General features: G+C 45.9%; 1 protein-coding gene across 2 annotated transcripts in view; it reads left to right on the top strand.

Moving 5' to 3' along the window:
* The window catches only part of ENTPD1 (ectonucleoside triphosphate diphosphohydrolase 1), a 31,635-nt gene extending 14,639 nt beyond the window's left edge, over positions 1-16,996 (top strand). For both annotated transcript variants that reach the window (XM_032191049.1, XM_032191050.1), the window contains exons 2-10: positions 7,986-8,119; positions 8,519-8,636; positions 9,702-9,852; positions 10,585-10,744; positions 11,325-11,561; positions 12,097-12,357; positions 12,970-13,086; positions 13,295-13,432; positions 13,589-16,996. In XM_032191049.1, coding sequence (XP_032046940.1) covers positions 7,986-8,119; positions 8,519-8,636; positions 9,702-9,852; positions 10,585-10,744; positions 11,325-11,561; positions 12,097-12,357; positions 12,970-13,086; positions 13,295-13,432; positions 13,589-13,795 — 1,523 coding nt within the window. In that variant the 3' untranslated portion in view covers positions 13,796-16,996. The remainder of the gene's footprint in view (positions 1-7,985; positions 8,120-8,518; positions 8,637-9,701; positions 9,853-10,584; positions 10,745-11,324; positions 11,562-12,096; positions 12,358-12,969; positions 13,087-13,294; positions 13,433-13,588) is intronic.
* Positions 16,997-17,439: the final 443 nt, after the last annotated feature.

Raw genomic sequence — 17,439 nt, forward strand, 5'->3', positions numbered from 1 at the left:
AACTTAGAAGATTTAGAAGATGGTCTAAAGAAGCATAAGGAAAAAATTATAGCCAGAGAGTTGAGAACAGCAAAGAATTGAAAGATGTTGAGCACAAAAGGAAGCCTAATGGGAACACTCGCCCATGGCAAGTCAGCATATTGGAACTATCAATAATAAAAACAAATGAAAGGTGTCAGTGCTTCATGCTGCTTTTTTCCCTGAAAGAAAAATGGATATCTTCACGTCATGTGATAACCAAATACATTCAAACAATAACTTGTGTGATAAGTTTTGGAGGGCAAGGTAAAAAAGCCATCTTGAATTCACTAGATGTTTTCTGATGAAACTTCAAGCTTTGTGGTTAATAATAAATTTTCTTCAGTTAAATTATAGCTTTGATGGACTGGTAACACAAATTAATGCCAGAAGTTGTCTGGTAGGGGACGGATGTAACTGCTAACAGTTATTTCTTCTGATTTGAAAGCCTCTTTGATGTGTGAATCCTAAAGAAAAGAGCATAAGCAGGGTCCAGATTTAGAAGCCTAGTAAACATCGCATAAATGTGAAAATTAATTGTTAGAAGGTCACTGTGTCAGCCGTATCCTACCACTTGTTGGTTGTATTTGAGAATATTGAGCATCTCTGTCTGACTACTGGGACATAAGCCAGCCGGATATCTTCCCATAGAGGGACGATTTAATGAGCGGGGGGGCGCGGGAGCTGTGATGTGGCTGGGGAGGCGAGCAGGGCTGGGAAGCCACACGCACCAGATGTGGGAAGGTCTCCGGCCGGGGATGGAAGGGGTTTGTTGGCTCCCGTCCATAGTGCCCTGATGTGGCTCCCCTGGCTCACAGCCACACCACGGTTCCAGAGCACGCGGGGGACGTGGGAGTGCCCCCGGCACTGAGTCCCCCTGTGCCCCTTCCGGATGCATGGGCACAGAGAGAAGGGCAGGGAGAGAAGGGCCCTGTGTGCTGCCCGCTCCTTTGTTTCCCTCTCATGCTGCCACTGCTCAGCTCTTGCAGCCTCCAGCACTCCCCAGCTCTCCAGGATTGCAGTGTGCTGCTCTATTATTTTTATTTTTTTTCCTGGAAAACAGGGCTACTCCAAGGCATCCTGTGTGGTTTTCCAGGGTCATGCCACAGTCGGGACTTGAAAAACAGCAGGAGGATGAGGTACTCCCATCCAGAGCAGTGCTGTACGTGTGGGTGGTGTAGGTGTAGGTCTGGATGTTACCTAGAGCTTTACTGGGGGGAGGAGGTGAGACTTATTTGAGCACATGCAGCTATATCCCATGAGGGTAACATACCCACTGCCTTGGCCCTTCCTAATGGCATGACTTTTGAATGCATCACCCTGCTTTTGTTAATCCTCAAAGAAACAGATCTGGGAGAGAAGTCCAGGATCCACTTCTGCCTCAAGGCAGGGTCAGCTATGACAACACTGAAAGATGACCCAGCAACCTCATTAGCTACCTTCCCTATGACTTATTCATCCTCACTGTCAGAATTAGCTTCCTGATGTTTAGCTTAAGCTTTGCTAAAATCCTTTTTCTTCTGCTTTTTATTCGTCTGAAGACAGTTAATGTCTCCCTTGCTCTTTTTTCTAATCCAAACAACCCAATTCCTTCAATCTTTCCTCATAGGTCAAGTTTTTAGACCTCTGATCTATCTATTTTGTTCTCTCCTGGAGTTTCTCCAAGTGGTCTATGTCTTTCTTGAAAGGCAGTGTCCAAAATTGGGCATAGAACATCATACAAGGCTTTACCCCTGTTAAATGAAGGGAAGAATTTCTTCAAACTGCTATAGCTGCAAGAATGTTCTCTCTGGGTGTGCGCCTTAACCAGTTGTTCATCATTCTGTCTTTGTGTGATGCCTGTTTTCTAAAGGTTATATTTGCTCTTGTCCTTACTAAAGTGAGTTGGATGGGTTCCCCAGGCGTGTTCTCTGTTTACCAAATTTATTCTGAATTCCAGTCCTATTCGTCAGTGTGCTTTTACTCCCAGCTTGGTCCTATCACAAATGCAATAGGCACGTTCTTTATTCCATCTCCTAGCTCACTAACACACACACGGGATCATGGCAAAAACTAATTAAAGTTCTTTGTCTGGTTGCACAGTCTGGATCTATACAAGTCTGCTTGTTTTGGGGATCAGTAGGTAGGGCTGTGCAATTTCAAAGCATCAAGTGTCTCTGAAAAACTCCATTAAAAAAAAAAAAAAAAAAAAAAAACTATGGTTAATCAGTTCGCTAGGATTTTGGTGTTTGTATGTCAGCATTTATAAGCACGTCATCTGGAAAACTATAACGCGGTAAATATGCATTTGAATTGTACATAACACCCCAATGAGGGGCAGCTCTCATACCAGTATTAAAGCCAACATCTTTGCCATATGAATAATTAAAACTTAAAGCAGGACACCCTATACTACTCTACATAATGTCTGTAAAAGTGGTGTAAAGCCTGGTCTGGAGCTTGAATTGTAATTTCAGCATGTTCAGTGTCTTGCCTGGTATTTTGAAATAAATGCTTCCAAACCAAAGCAATTGCATACAATACTGTATATGGGATTGTGTCTATATGCTAAGACAAAACTGAGCCTCTTGCCAGCCTAAGAAAAGGCTTTCCTGAAACATGTGGTTCACATTATTTTGCAGAAAAATATTCCTCAAACCCTGCTGTGAGCTCAGCAGCCTCACTGTGTGTGCAATTCAGCCTGACAAATGTTCATTTTCCCCTGGCAGAAGGATAATGTATGTACCCCATATGCACCTTGGCAGAACAGCAGCGCTGCCTGCTCCCACCCCCTTTCCCTGCCGTTACTGCAGGCAGAACCTCAGAGACGTGAGTTCTCGCAGTTTATAAACGGGCAGGCTGTGTTGCCAAAGACCCTGTCTGCAGGGCTGTCTGGTAGACTGGGTGATGTTCCTCTGCAAGTGCCTGACCCGAGGGATGCTCCTTGTGCCTAAGCCACCCAACCTGTGCCACCAAGCCCGTCACTGGCTCTACGTATGTTCAGACTTTTGTGGGATTCAGGTGCCCTTCGGTCATGGGCTGCTGTGCCTTCTGGCTGCAGCTGGCAGTCAGGCAAGCACATCATTGCTCCTTGCTTTAAAAATACGGTGAATCATTCGTTTCAGCCTGTTCTGTTCCCAATTTGTCAGTCAAGTCTGCCTGTTTTCCTTTGGCAGGTTCTCAGCATTGAGCTGTGTTTGTGATATGTTTGGGTTCAGGAACTCTGCGGGCTGTGCTCCTGTTGTGGGCTATGGGATCGCACAAGCACCCAGCAGCTCTCCCCCAAAGACTGGACGTGTGCTTAGGAAACCAGTCACTGGAGAGACTCCCAACAGGCTGCAGCAGCAATGTGGGTGATCAGCAGCAGAGGCAGCTGCCGGCTGATGGGCAGGATTCAGTGTGACGCTGTCTCAGTCTGTCGTCACTGCAAGTCCTGTGGGTGGCAGGCAGTGTGCCTTGGAACTCCCTTTCCTTGCAGCATGACAAACAGCTAATTTAACTAAACGCAGTTAAACGTAGGTTTGCTGGGGTGGCATAGTAGAGGTGTTGGGATGTCTCATCGCTGGCTGTGATGGCAGGTGATTTTGTGTCTGAAGCAGGGACACCTAGCTTAGGTGTGGGGTCTCCACCTTGCTTCATTTAGGCTGGGACTGCAGCGTCTGCTGTAACTGGTATGTTACTGCACAAGGCTGGTCTCTCTGCAGATCTGGTCAGGGATGCTTGAGAAAAATAAATAATTCTGCATGTGGAGAAGGGCTGCTGGACTCTTCAGGTAGATGGAGAAGGTTAGAAAGACACAATCCAGAGGGGACCATTATTTATCAATTGGTTAAGAGAAAATTCAGGAGGAGTGAGAGTTGCTGAAGTTTTGAGGCAGAGGTGGACCAAAGACAGAGGATTAAAACAGAAATAAATAAAATGAGGCTGAAAATGAGAGTGTTTCTGATCATGCAAATGTGTGCTGAGAGCGTAAGGCGATTGTGAGGAGCCAGCACGTGTCAGGGGGGCACTTATGTGGCGGAAGGGTTATGGCCTTACCTTATAGCCTCTTATGGTCCCTTCTATAATAGGCTGAATGTGGGAATCTGGAATCCAAAGGAAAGAGCAAACACCAACTTCAGCCTTACCTCTGTTTATTGCACCTCTGCAAGTAATTGGCTGCCTGATTTCTTGTAGCGTTTGTGGCTAAGTTATGTTTGGTGAGAAGGGAGCAGGGAGGTGGGCAGCCCTGGCCGTGAGTGACATCTCCTGGCTCGCAGGGCTGCGAGTGACAGCGGGATTTTGGCTGGAGGAACAGCTTCCTATTTGTCTTACGGCTCTGGGAGATGATGGGGAAGATCCTGCTCACTTGCTGTCGCACAGAGCTGCCTCCCACACTTGTGCAGGCCTTCCTGGGTTCTTCACCAAGAGCAACAGGGTTTCTGCAGAGAAACGGCTGTCAGCTGAAGTGCCTGCCAGCATCACTCTCTGTTGATAGCTAACTCGGGGACAAAAAAGATAGCAGACCTGTTTATGCTCTGAGCCCCGCAACAATCACTTGATGGAGCCAGTGGTAGCCCCTATATAAAAAAAGAAAAAAAAAAAAAGAGAGAGAGAGAGACCAAAATTAGAAACAGAGATGCTGGAGCAACTGGGCTGGGCTCCAACATCTGACGAGTGCTTCGTGCCTACGTAGCCGGACAGGGCTACAGCACCAGGCAGCTCCGAGCTTTGGGGTGGGGAAGAAGAAAAGCAGCACATAGCTTCTATGCCTGCTTATGGCCTTACATGATTATTTTTTTTTTATTTTTTTTATCATCGTTTACAGTGGGGGCGCGATGGGAGAAGGCACAGAGGCATGAGGTCATGCCTTCTCACTCTTTGGCTAACGAAAACTGCTGGTGTCTGGCAGTCAAAGAGGTGCTGGAGGGTGAAGGGCTGCCTTGCTCGGTGTTTGCACAGCTTACAGCAGCAGGGACATGGTGCAAAGGAGCTGGGGAGGCTGGGGAATGAGATGATTCTCTAGGCATTGAAGAACCTGCAGTTACGTCTAGAGATGATGGTGGAAACCAAGTGTATAGGAAAGGGAACTTGTGCAAATACTTCACCTTTCTGAGCAAATTGCAGATGCTTTATTTCAATTGCGTTGAATTCTTTATCTGGACATGCAATGTTTAAAACAAAACAAAAAAATCAAGTACTCAATTTATGTGCTTTTAACGGGATGTTTGGCAGGTTATTGTTTTGCTAGTTTATCCTCTGCGTTATGCTTGTCATTTGTACTTTTTCAAGTACAAAATGTTTCAACAAAGTACTGTTTGGTAGCATAGGAGGTCATGCAGATGGATGCCTTGATATGGGATACAACGATGAAATCACTGTCTACAACCCCCAGAGCCCTGACAAGGACTCGTGATGCTGAGTTAGAATTCAAGAGGCGAAAGTCATGTTCAGAGCTAGGGAAATAATATGCCTTGGAAAAGAAATGACTAATCTGAGGTTGCAGGTGGGATGCAGAAAATTATGTCTCTGCCTACAGGCAAGGGATTTCTCTAGCTGCTTATTGAAAAGGCCAATTTTGGTAGGGAAATTATTCCTGCTTTGTTGCTAATACCACTACTTCCAGAGAGCTGCTGCTAAAAAGATACATCAGAAAACAATACCCATCGTAACAGGAAATGTGAAAATCTTAGAACTGGTGCAAAGGCACCCATTCTTGAACCCTAGGACTGTAATCGCCAAACAAAGCCATTAGTGACTGCTTCTAGACAAGATCTCAGAGTAAGGGTGGCAACAATTACATGGATTTGCTGTGTAGCTGTCAGCAGCAGTTCCTGTTTTCAGCCATACTATGCAGCTAATTATACATTCTATCATCTGCTTTTATTCATTTTTTAGTGTTAAAATTCTTTTTGTTCAATGGACATGCTCAGTACACTCATAACCTGAGCCAACTGTCTCCATCGAGAAGAAAAGTCTCCCAGCTGTCACACATTGCTGTTTCTAATCAAGTCAAGCCATGAGTTCTGGGGCCCTTTTGAATAAAGCTGTGTAAAACGCATTCTTCCCTCCTACTGTCTGGTATGTGCACTAGACTGTTTTTTTAAGCTACATTCTTGGAGATATTGGCAAGCATGCTGTGCCTCTAACAGGCACTCTTAAAATGTGAGCATAACAAGCTTCCAAATTTCAGTTAGCCTCGGCAGATTTACATGTGAGTGTAATGAGAGAGCACAAAACTCCAGGTTAGCATCAAGTTTCCTATGAGGAAAGCCTGTGGGGAGATTTTCAAAACAAGCTCTCTTGACACTTTTAAATTCCATTTTCTTTAGATATATGGGAAGAAATGATTAGTCTACAGATGTAGAGATTCCCAGAGCCCGCCGTACCTTTTTCAGAAGTTTTCCCATGTGAACTGATCCTATGATGCTGGATCATTTGTAGGGTCGGGTAGCACTTTGTGTAGTTCTGGCATCTGGGACTAACATTTGTTTGAAACAGAGTGGTTAGATGATGATCCTGTTCAGAGCTTGAATCCTTTTCATATTTGCCTAAAAGGCTGGAGAATGAATGACCTCTGGAACTCAAGTTCTGGTGTGCAGATGCAGAGCAAGCGCAGTTACTTCATTGTCTTGGAGTGTGAAGATGGTTGATGTGGTTGCCTGCACAGAGGTATGATCACCCTGGGTGACTTCTAAACATCTCCTAGAGCACTTGTATATAAGAAGGGAAATTAGCACCCATGTGCACAGTAAGAAAATCAAGTGCTTTTGAATATGAAACTTCAGTGTGGATAGAAATGGATTTCATGTAATAATGGGAACAGACATTAGAATGCCAAAGCTATTAGTTAGTTGTAACTGTTGAATTTACAGCTAGGTTATAAAGTTGGAAAATATTTTTGCTAGTACCTTGTCTAGAGCTTTGTGTTGAGGACTGTATTCTATTAAATACCAAAGTGACTGAGCCTAAGTTGTAAAGTGAAATTTCCATTGTGGGATATATGAAGGAGAAGCCAAAACAGAAAAATGCAGTATACAGCATTATGCTAGCCACTAACAAATGCAGATATGTTAAAGCTGAAGGCTCAAGTGCCGTATCAGATGGTGGAAATAATTCAGAACCATAAGTAGCTTTTTTAGAAAATTGTACTGCAACCTGTGTATTTCAAACCACAAAATATTAATTTGCTGGGTAGGTCATAGCAATTGTATTGGTAACAATTAAGAGATCAATCTACCACAAGTTCTGCAAAATGTGTGATTTTTTTTTTTTTTACTGTATTATGCCAGTTGTGCAAATACAGACTATTCACCATCACCGGTCTTTTGAGGAATGGCATTAAAAATCTCTGTAGGTTTCTTAAATACTCTGTGGAGTGCAGATATTTTCCATGTAGCATTGCCAAGGTGCAGGACAGTGCAGCCTAAACCGTGACTGCCACATACTGAAATGTTAGTGTTAGACTTCCTAAATGACAAGGTAACTAGTGACAAGGATACTGTAAATTCTCATCAATGTTGTGAAAAACACAACGAAGCATGACATATACTATGACAAAGTATAGCAGGGGTTAAAGCTTTTGGATCCATGTTTGTTTATATATTAGCAGTCCGATGTTGTTTCAGCTTCTCTGAGATTATTGAACCAAAGGCAGAGCTACAGAACAAGTGTGTGTTTGTCCAATGCAGATGTGTTTTGTATATGATTTCTCAGCCTCCTGTGAATATCTCAAGGACAGATTAGCCATAAGGGCATCCTGAACTTCTTCTTCATCCCCACTTGGCCCATGGAGGTGTGTCACGGCCTGTGAGAGCACACCTGCAGGACACCAGGGTCAGGCTCTGCATCGAAGAAATCCCACATGAGGACACAGAGAAGGAGATAGGAGTGGAGATGGGCAAAGGCAGATGCTTCAGAGCAGAAAGGGACTGCAGAAACATTCCTGAAAATTTTTGGGGTGAGGTAAGATGGGTCACTGGGTTACTAACGTGTTTTTCCTGCTCTAGTCACAGGTACCAAACCAAAGATGTCCTGGACAAGAAAGATTCTACTCATCCTGGGATTCCTCTCTACTTTGGCTGCAATTGCTTTAATTACTGTAGCAGTGACCCAAAACCAACCACTTCCGAAGAATACTAAGGTATTGCAAGCTGGAGCTTTTATAGGAAAACAAGCCAAGTGGGGGTTTGAGTGCATGAGGCTCTGGGACGTGTTGCTGTCCTTGCTGGGTCTGTCTGATCTCTCCTTCTGGCTCCAAGCACCTCAAGCACCTCCTAGTACAACCTCTTGGTAGGAAACAATGTGACTTCACAGGGGATCATCTCCTAAGCAATCATTCCCAGTTTTGCTGCTTGTCTGCTCTCATTCTCTTTGATAGAAGCTTTGAACTGAAGCGCTACTGAGAAGAATAATGAATGTGGCATGTGGCACAGTTGCCAGATTCACAGTTCATTATTTCTGGTCCCCTGTGCGTGAAGACCAGCACACTCTGTGTCCAGCCCTGGCTCAAATGCGATGACAGGATCTCTTTTGTCCACAGTATGGGATTGTGCTGGACGCAGGGTCATCCCACACTAACCTGTACGTGTACGAGTGGCCAGCGGAGAAGGAGAACGACACCGGGGTGGTGCAGCAGGTGGAGGTGTGTAAAGTCGAAGGTAAGAGGAGGAAAGGAAGCAGTGAAAGGGGCATGGGCTGAAGAAGAGATGAGGTAGCCAAAGGGTGGGGGAGAAGAAATTTGGAGGAAGGGGCCAACAGTGATCGTTACCTGTGGGCTCTAATGTATCTCCACTGCTTCCAGCTGAGAACTGCATGTGCCTGACCTTCTTGAGAGGAAAGTTGGGTCCATTTTCCTTTTGTTTGGGGATGTACAGAATTAAATGCTTTTTGGAAAGAGCTACATCCAGGAGTGCACTTAATAACAAAATTTAATTTCTGCATGCATCTCTGATGAAGTGGTGCTAAACATCAGCAAGTGGGGAGGGCAGGATTTTATCTCATGTTAAAGGCTTCTGCACAAGCTGGGCTCGCGTGGCAAGGTTGCTCAACTTATGCATGTCATTGTTTACTTCTTGTAATATTGAATTGCTGTGTAAATGGCAATTTTATGATTTAGGAAGGCATTAAAGAAAGCCCAGAGGATACATGTAATGAGGAACAGAGGAGAAGTGGTGTCAGCCTGCCCTGGGCCATTTTGCCCTGGCCACAGCACTGGGGAGCGCCCTGCTGTCAGCAGGCTGTGAGAGCTGCTGCAGCGTGCATGCAACATGCAAACAAATCACATTTTCCCCTGGAACGCCCAGTGTAGCAAAGGGTCAGGCATATTCAGGCTCAGATCCATGACCTACAGCCAGCCAGGAGCAGATATGAGCCTGAAGATGTCCGATTTGTGCTAAACAAGTCCCGTGTCCAGCACAGCCCTCATCTATGGCTCATGGCCTGCTCCATGTAGAGTGGAGGCAGGTGCCCAGTGCTGCAGCCATCCCTGCATGTGCTGGGCTTCCTTGTGGCTTCTCACTCTTTTTGTAGGGCCCTGGCTGGCCCAGAAGGTTGCTGCATGTCAGAGAAAGGGATGGTGCTGTAGGATTTCCAAAACTCAAATGGGGCGGTTGAACCTGATGTTGCTGCATGTGATAGTGATATGGTTTAGCATAAGAGGCTCATGGCAGCCCTCTGGGGTTATGCTTGGAGTTGGTGCAATGAAGTCTCCCCATTCTTTGCAGGCCCTGGGATCTCAGGTTACTCCCATGACACGGAGAATGCAGGCCACTCTCTGGTGCAGTGTCTCCGACAAGCACAAGGTGTGATTCCCTCGAAGCAGCACCAGGAGACCCCCGTCTACCTCGGAGCAACCGCTGGCATGCGGCTCCTCAGGTACTGCAGGGCTCTTCCCCTTCTCCTGCACCTTGGGCCATCATGGATGTTTCCTGGGGGCCTCTGGGGTGAGCTTGTTGGAAGCCTCTGGGGTGAAGTCCTTGGAAATGCCACCAGTTCACATTTTGCCCAGATACCCCCCTCTGCTGCTGGCCTCTCTGGGCACATGGGAAGGATGCTCAGACATCCTCCACAACCTAGTATTTATTAAGTTTCATTCAGGATTTTTGTGCCCAGTCATGTTTTAATTCCTCACATGCCTTGACTCTGCTTGAGTCAAGCTAAGGTAAGTCAAACTGAGGTAACTTTATAATCATATCTCCTTTAATTTATTTTTTTTTTTATTTTTTTTTTTCCTGGGGCTTTCCTAGACCTGTTACATGGCTGGAGCAGGGAGCTAATCTCTTATATGTATTGCCTGGGGAAAATCAGGGTATGAGAGGTCATGGAGTTCTGTGATGGTAGAGTGAGGAGGATCTCCCTGATGAATCCTCACCAGGTGATCTGCAGAGCTCTGCTCCAGGCCCTGCTGTGGGGTCTGTAAGTGTCAGAGCTGGTGGCAGCTGTGTGATAGAGAGGGACATGGCCAGTTACGACTGGATGTACCCATATGAAGGACTGTTAGCTTATAACTGATGCTTGCTGGGGATTTGCAGCCTGTCTGGTCAAAGCCCCTCTCTCTGCAGAGAGCTGTCAGCCAAAGTCACACCATCCTTTCTTCCATTCATCCAGCTTGGAGAATAAAAACGCAGCTGACAAAGTCTTGTCCTCAGTAGAGAAGACACTGCGGTCAGCTCCCTTCAGCTTCCAGGGTGCCAGAATCATCAGCGGTCAGGAAGAAGGAGCCTATGGATGGATCACCATTAACTACCTGCTGGGTAATTTCAAGCAGGTATTGTATCAGTGGAAAGTCTGTGCGTGAATCATCAGCTGGCAGCACGTCATAAATTATGCCTTGCAGGAGGGTATTGTAGGCACAAACTTTCAGGATGCTGCATATCTTGCCTCAGCCGTTACTGGAGTCAGGCTTAGAGCACTGAAATACACAATCAACACATTCAGTAATTTCCCTTGGGTACAGCACCAACCTCACTCCCTGACCTAACATATTTCTGTGCCTGGGTGAATATCTGTAAAGTGCTGCTATAACTTTTCAGTTTTCAACTACCAAGCTTATAAATTATCTGGGCACTGAAACAGCAAGCTGACTTTTTTCACATAACAGTTGTGTTATATTGTATATTCTTAGTCCTCCCCCAGACACTCAGACATGATCCATCTTTTGCTTTTTTGAGCCTGCATCTTGTTCTTGTCTTATTTCAGCTCTAATCTCATGTTCTCCTCCACATCTTCCTCCCTTTTTTGTGTGTGGTGCTTCTGTTACTCTCCTCCTAAGTGTTTCTCTTTTTGTTCCCAAAGACATCATCTACGTGCCTGACGTATGTGTCTTTGATTTTTCTTTTTTTTTAAAGTCTGGTTGGACAAAACTTCTACATTCCCTGAAATCTGTAAGTGAGACATCAGGAGCATTAGACCTTGGAGGAGCTTCAACACAAATTACTTTTGTATCAGATGAAAGCCCTTCTGAGTCCCCAGAGAACCTGCTGTATTTTCGCCTCTATGGCAAAGATTACCGAGTGTACACACACAGCTTCCTCTGCTACGGGAAGGACCAGGCTCTGCAGCAGAAACTGGCCAGGGACCTACAGGCAAGTGCATCTGTGGTTGCAGGTGGAGGTTCTGCAACCTAAGCTTTGACATGCTGCTGCTGCAAATGTTGTTGTGTTCCAGTTAAACGTCTCATCCCTTAGCCTGGATTTGGGAAATGTCATTGTCCTCCATAAACACAAAACAAGTGTTCAGAGAGATGACAGCCAACAATTTCAATGGTACTACCAACATGAGGTGCCTCGATTTGTTGTCATGGGATAGCACAGGAGTACTGTGCTTAACTGAAAAACTTGGGGGATGGCATTTTGCCATCTCTGAGAATCCCACATCAACAGCAACTTCATGAAGTGTGGCTGGCAGTAATATGCTCAAGGTCATACAGGGAGGTCGCAACAGAGCAAGAAGCAGTAGCCACATTTCCCAGATTACAGCTAATGCCTTTTAAACCCATCCTCACCACTTTGCCCTGACGTGTATGTATCTTGGTGTGATGTACCCTGACAAGTGCCTTGTGGTCACCTTTCCCAGTGTGTTACTGTGAAGTGTAACAGCTTGAATTGATCTTTCTTTCAGAGCACAGAGGGCAACAGCATCCTTGATCCATGCTTTCACCAAGGGTATCAGAGAACTATAAATATCAGTGACCTCTTCAAAAACCCTTGTACTTCAGTCGGGAAAAAGCAATTTCCTTTTAGCCAGCTGTACGTTATGGGAGAGGGGAATTATGAAAAGTGCCGAAGAAGCATTCAGAATCTCTTTAACAAAACCAGCTGTCCTTACTCCAGCTGCTCCTTCAATGGGATATACCTACCTCCGTTGCAGGGGGACTTTGGAGTAAGTCTTTGTATTCTTTAACTTTCTATAACCCAGAATTTTGGAAGAGCAGAAACTCAGAATAATACTAAAGTATGTTATCCATGACTGGGGCAGCAATTCAATTACAAGATGACTTTCCGGACACAAAACTAGAAGTCTTGTGCTTGCTGTGAGGACAAATGTAAGAGCTGCTGTAGTAGATACTGGCCTATCAGCCAGTGTTGCTCCATTTTAGTGATTCATTCTTTAAGCAGTGCCCCCCGATGGCCAGCACCAGGGACAGGAGGGCTTGCTGCAGGCTCCTGCAAACCCTGTTTCCTGAGGTTAAAAAAAAGTGGCACCAGATCAGAAATTGACACAAGTGTGTGAGCATTACTGAAACTGGTCAGCTCACCTGTCTGCTTCCCAGATATGATGGGGAGGCAGTACACACTGAACACATGTGACACCATTACACCAAAAAGCAGTTCTAGAGCTGCAGGTCTGCAGACGCTATGAGTGATGTTGCTTTTGAAAATATATCTCTTTTTGTATGTGTGATGTTGTTTCTTATATTTCTCTAAATAAAACTATTTTATTTTGTGGGATTCCTGTTGTCCTGCTCAGGTTAAAATATTCTCTCTCCTCCAGGCTTTTTCTGCTTTCTACTTTGTGATGAACTTTTTGAACCTGACAAACGATAACCCATTTGCCCTGGACAAAGTGGCCAGCGCTGTTCAGAGCTTCTGCGCCCGGCCTTGGCACGAGGTGAGCAGCACCGCATCTCTGCAGCAGGGCAGAGAGCTTGGGTACCTGAGCTGCTTGTGCTCTGCTGTAGGATAAATGGCTGGGGGTAATTTCAAAGGGAGGTGTGGGAATGTTCTCCCCAGCACCTGCACTGAAAGCTCAGGTGCAAGCTGCAGCTATGGCAACCTGGTTTGGCAGCCTGGTGACTTCTCCCTCCCTCCCTCCCTAGGTAAAGCAAGCATATCACCAAATAAAAGAGAAGTACCTCAGTGAATATTGCTTCTCTGGGGCCTACATCCTCTCTCTCCTGGAAAATGGCTATGAATTCAATAAAGAGAACTGGCAAAGGATCCACTTCCTTGGAAAGGTAGGGTTTGTGGCGGGGAGGGCTCTGCCCCACTGAGTGATTGCCCCTTCTGTAATAGAACCTGGCCTGTCTGCTGCAGGGGCTGCTGCCTCCCCGGCAGTGCCACAGGCTGCCCTTGCACCTTCCAGCCCTGATTCTGCTCTTCTCCCATTCTAGATCGGCAGCAGCGATGCAGGCTGGACCCTGGGCTACATGCTGAACCTGACCAACATGATCCCCGCGGAGGAGCCCGCTGCACCCCCTCTTTCCCACGGCAGCTACGTGGGGCTGATGGTGCTGTGCTCCCTCGTGCTGGTATCTGTGCTTGTGCTTGCCTGGCTTCTCTTCCACAAGCCCAAGTGCCTGCAGAAGGGGATTGTTTAGGAAGAGCCATGGAGGGAGAAGGGCCGTGACACCCCAGCCGCTCAGGGCCAGGAGCCTGCTGCAGGGCAGGCTGTACCACAGAGCCCTTCTTGCTGAAGCTACTGACTGTGTACAACAAGGGCATTTATCTCTCTTGACTCTCACTTGCACTGACAGACGTCGGGGCACCAGGCTCGCCACCTCCCTCTGCAAAGGACTGACAAGCAGGTGTCCCCTTCTTGAATGGGTCATACTTTCGTTCACTGAAACTCTGCTGCTTGTTGGTTTTTTGCCTTGTGCACAGCATTATGAAGAGAAAAGCAGCAGCAATCTTTGGGAGCCGGTGCTCCTGCAAGGGTTATCTCAGGGTCCTACATGCCACTGAGCTCTTGGGAGTGCTCGCACACAGGGTGATCCGGCTCCTCCTCTGCTGAAGCTGTTCCCATTCCCCAGAGCCCTTCCAGCAGGGAAACTACACCAGCATACCTCTGCTGGGTATGGTCACCTGTAGCCTGCTGGTCCCCAAAGGCTGGCCGTGCTCCCCAATGTCACTCTGGAACAAGAAGGGATAAGGATGAAGAAACTGAACGTGCTGGCGATCATCAGTCCTTAGCTGGGCTCTGGGAGCAACCTGCTCCTTTCACAGGTGGCAAGAAGCCTCTTTCCCACGTCTTCCTGATGTTGTTGCTGGACCAAAGCTGGCTCGCTGTTATGCTGAGCCGTTCCCATGTCCCTAGGGTGCATTGAGACGCAAGTTCCCAGACAGGCATTGCTGATTTTTTGTGGGAAGAGTTCATACTGGTCATGGATCCTTGACCGGTAGTGAGCACTTATGCCTGCAGGGACTCTGTTCTGATTAGCATGCCTACAGGTAGATATCTACTAAAGCAATCCATTGTCACTGTGCTGATCATACAGCAGTCTCTGACCCAGGGAAAATGTTTATCAGGACATGTTCCTTTTTATTAAGACAGCTGGCAGCAGTTAGCTAGCATGGGCACACACAGATAGAGCCACTCTTTCCGTCAGCAAAATCAGTGAAAATTTGCTTTTTCATCCCTTATGAGCTAGACTTATCCCAAGACTGTAAGACCCAGGGTCTGCAAGTGCACATACCACAGCCCATCTTCTAGCATGCAACTAGGGGGGTGCCACTGATCAGAATTATGAATCTTTCTTGTATTTCCCATTCTTTGGTCATAAAAAAGAGGTAAGTCAGAAATCCATTTTTATAACACTTGGAAACCACTGGTGCCTGTTTACCTCCCAAGAAATCTCAGAAATCTCTTCTAATGACATGTATGTGCTGAAGGCAAAAAGCAGATACTGCGGAGAGAAAGACGTGGCACACAGACACCTTCATGTATTTCCCCAAACAAAGATGCAAAAGTTACAGGGGAGAATGTGCAACCTGGATAAAGCCTTCTCTTTTGGGCAAGCACGGACTTAGAGCTCAGGGCTTTTGTGCTCTCCCAGCTTGTCCCTCTGCCCAGTGCAGGCTGGAAAATGTCCCCCAGTTATTTCTACTTCATGCCTGGAAGTAGGAACCATAACATTGAAGGACCTAAAGGTAAGGGGAAAATCTATCCTGTCTTATGGTAAGATGTCTGGGCAGTTCACTGTTCTTCCAAAAATCTGTCTTATTTTTACTCTGAATTAGCTGGCTTCAGCTTCTTACGAATCTTGATCTGCCCATTTCAGAAAGACAATAACTCTGCTATCAAAATCCCTTTTTCTTTGTTGGTGCTTGCAAGTCGTCATTGTATCACATTAAATAGATTGACCTTCAATCCGTGAAGTGCTTTGTCGTGGCCTCACTTGTAGCTCTTGAGTCAACTTCGAATATTTTTACATCTTTCTGAAGTTTGGACACCAAAGCAAGTGGTAGTAGACACCCTAATAGTGTATATAAAAGTAATACCCTCTGTTGCTGATCTACACTCTTCTTTTCCTATTCATATATCTCAGGGTCAGATCCGTTCACTTCAGAGAAAATTTTATAAGGGACTATTTTGTTCAGTTTAACTATTGCATCTTGGCCTTTTTCCCCCATTGTGGCAAAAATGGCCGTGAAAAGGCATCAGAATGGCCACTGTCTTACAGCATACATTGCTGTTTCTTATCATGAGATACTTTGCCTTCCATGTGGCTCTGTGCATACCATTCTACGAATGTTTCCCCAAGCAAGTGATCCAGGCCAACCCACAAATGACATTTCCCCACACTTTGTTCATTTGCCAGTTTATTTTGTCTGCAAATACACTGAGATGTGGGGATTCATCTAGAGACAGAGTCTTCCTTCTGATCTTTTCAGCGAAGATGCATAGATAAGAGATTAACAGGAAGTTTTGATCATGGAAGCAAGGAAGGAGACCTCATGGCAGAACAGCCAGCTGCCAGGGCTGCTTAGGTTTGTCTGTGATGCTGGAACTGGCAGATCCACCAGGAAGTTTCTGAAACTGATGTGGAAACTGGTGTATAGTGAATATCTGTGTTAGTCTGGTCCCTGCTAAGGGTTTATGCCAAAGGAAAAGAGATGGGATACAGACAGAACCTGGGTGAAGAGTTTTAACAACACTTTATATCATTACTGCATCTATTATGTCCTGTTTACAAAACAAAATAAACAAAATGCAAATGTATTTTGAGTGCAACCTAAAGGCCCAAAATTGAGAAAAAATATAAAACAAAACTTCCATTATTTTAAACCTTATGACTTTTAGATCACGTTTATGAAACAATCTCCAGAATTAGAATTTCTGGGGGAGATACCAGACATACCACCTAGAAATCAGTTAAGCAAGCTGAAGCTCCAGGAATTGGTTGACTGAAGCTATCCTACCATGGCAAGACCCTTTCATATCATTAGCTGGAGTTGAAACATCACAGAAAAGGGTATGATTTTTCTTCCCCACCACATTCTCTGCCATTGCAGGACTTCATTTCTGGGGGCTGCCCAAAATCCTGGGTTGGAGTTCAATTTTAGTGGATGTTCATGTGTTTACTTCTCTGCTGTGTCTGACCCAGCTGCATTTGGCTCAGGCATGTATTCCAGAGTCACCCAAGGACAAAACCCACCATGAAGACTATGAAAGATAGCGGGGAGATATGTCAGATGGTAATAATGTGGTATCACTTCTCTTGTTAATGCAGTTGATCTGTCTCTCTGATAACTATCTGTGCCTTATTTCTAATTTTAATAGATTCTGTCTTTAATTTCCAGCCCCTGGCTCCTGTCGTTTTGCTGTTCTAGGTTAAAGCATCTTTAAACACCATGAGTTCTTGTCTTGCAAATATTTACACGCTGCTTAGCTCAGCTGGGCTGCAGCTATCTCAGACCCTGCTCTCTCCTGTCTCTGTATTTTGTCATGGAGCCCTGAGAGGTGCTGCAGCGATCTGGGGTGGGTGTCCTGGGATGAGGTCTGAGTTGGGCATGGGTGCCAAGAGGTCCCCTTTCAGGAAGGCCCTTTTGGGACTTGCTCATTTGGCAGAGCACAGGAGCAGTCTGACCTCTCTGGGACTGATGACTTCCATGAGCTCTCTCCTGTTCACCTTAGGGCTGGGTCTGAGGCAGAACTATCAGTGAGACTGAGAGTTTAGGGGGAAGGAGAAAAACTGCAGCTCTTGCAGAGAGCAACCTGTCCCCACAACAGGCTCTAACGAGT

This window comes from Aythya fuligula, chromosome 7 (genome assembly GCF_009819795.1).
Source record: "Aythya fuligula isolate bAytFul2 chromosome 7, bAytFul2.pri, whole genome shotgun sequence".
NCBI lineage: Eukaryota > Metazoa > Chordata > Aves > Anseriformes > Anatidae > Aythya > Aythya fuligula.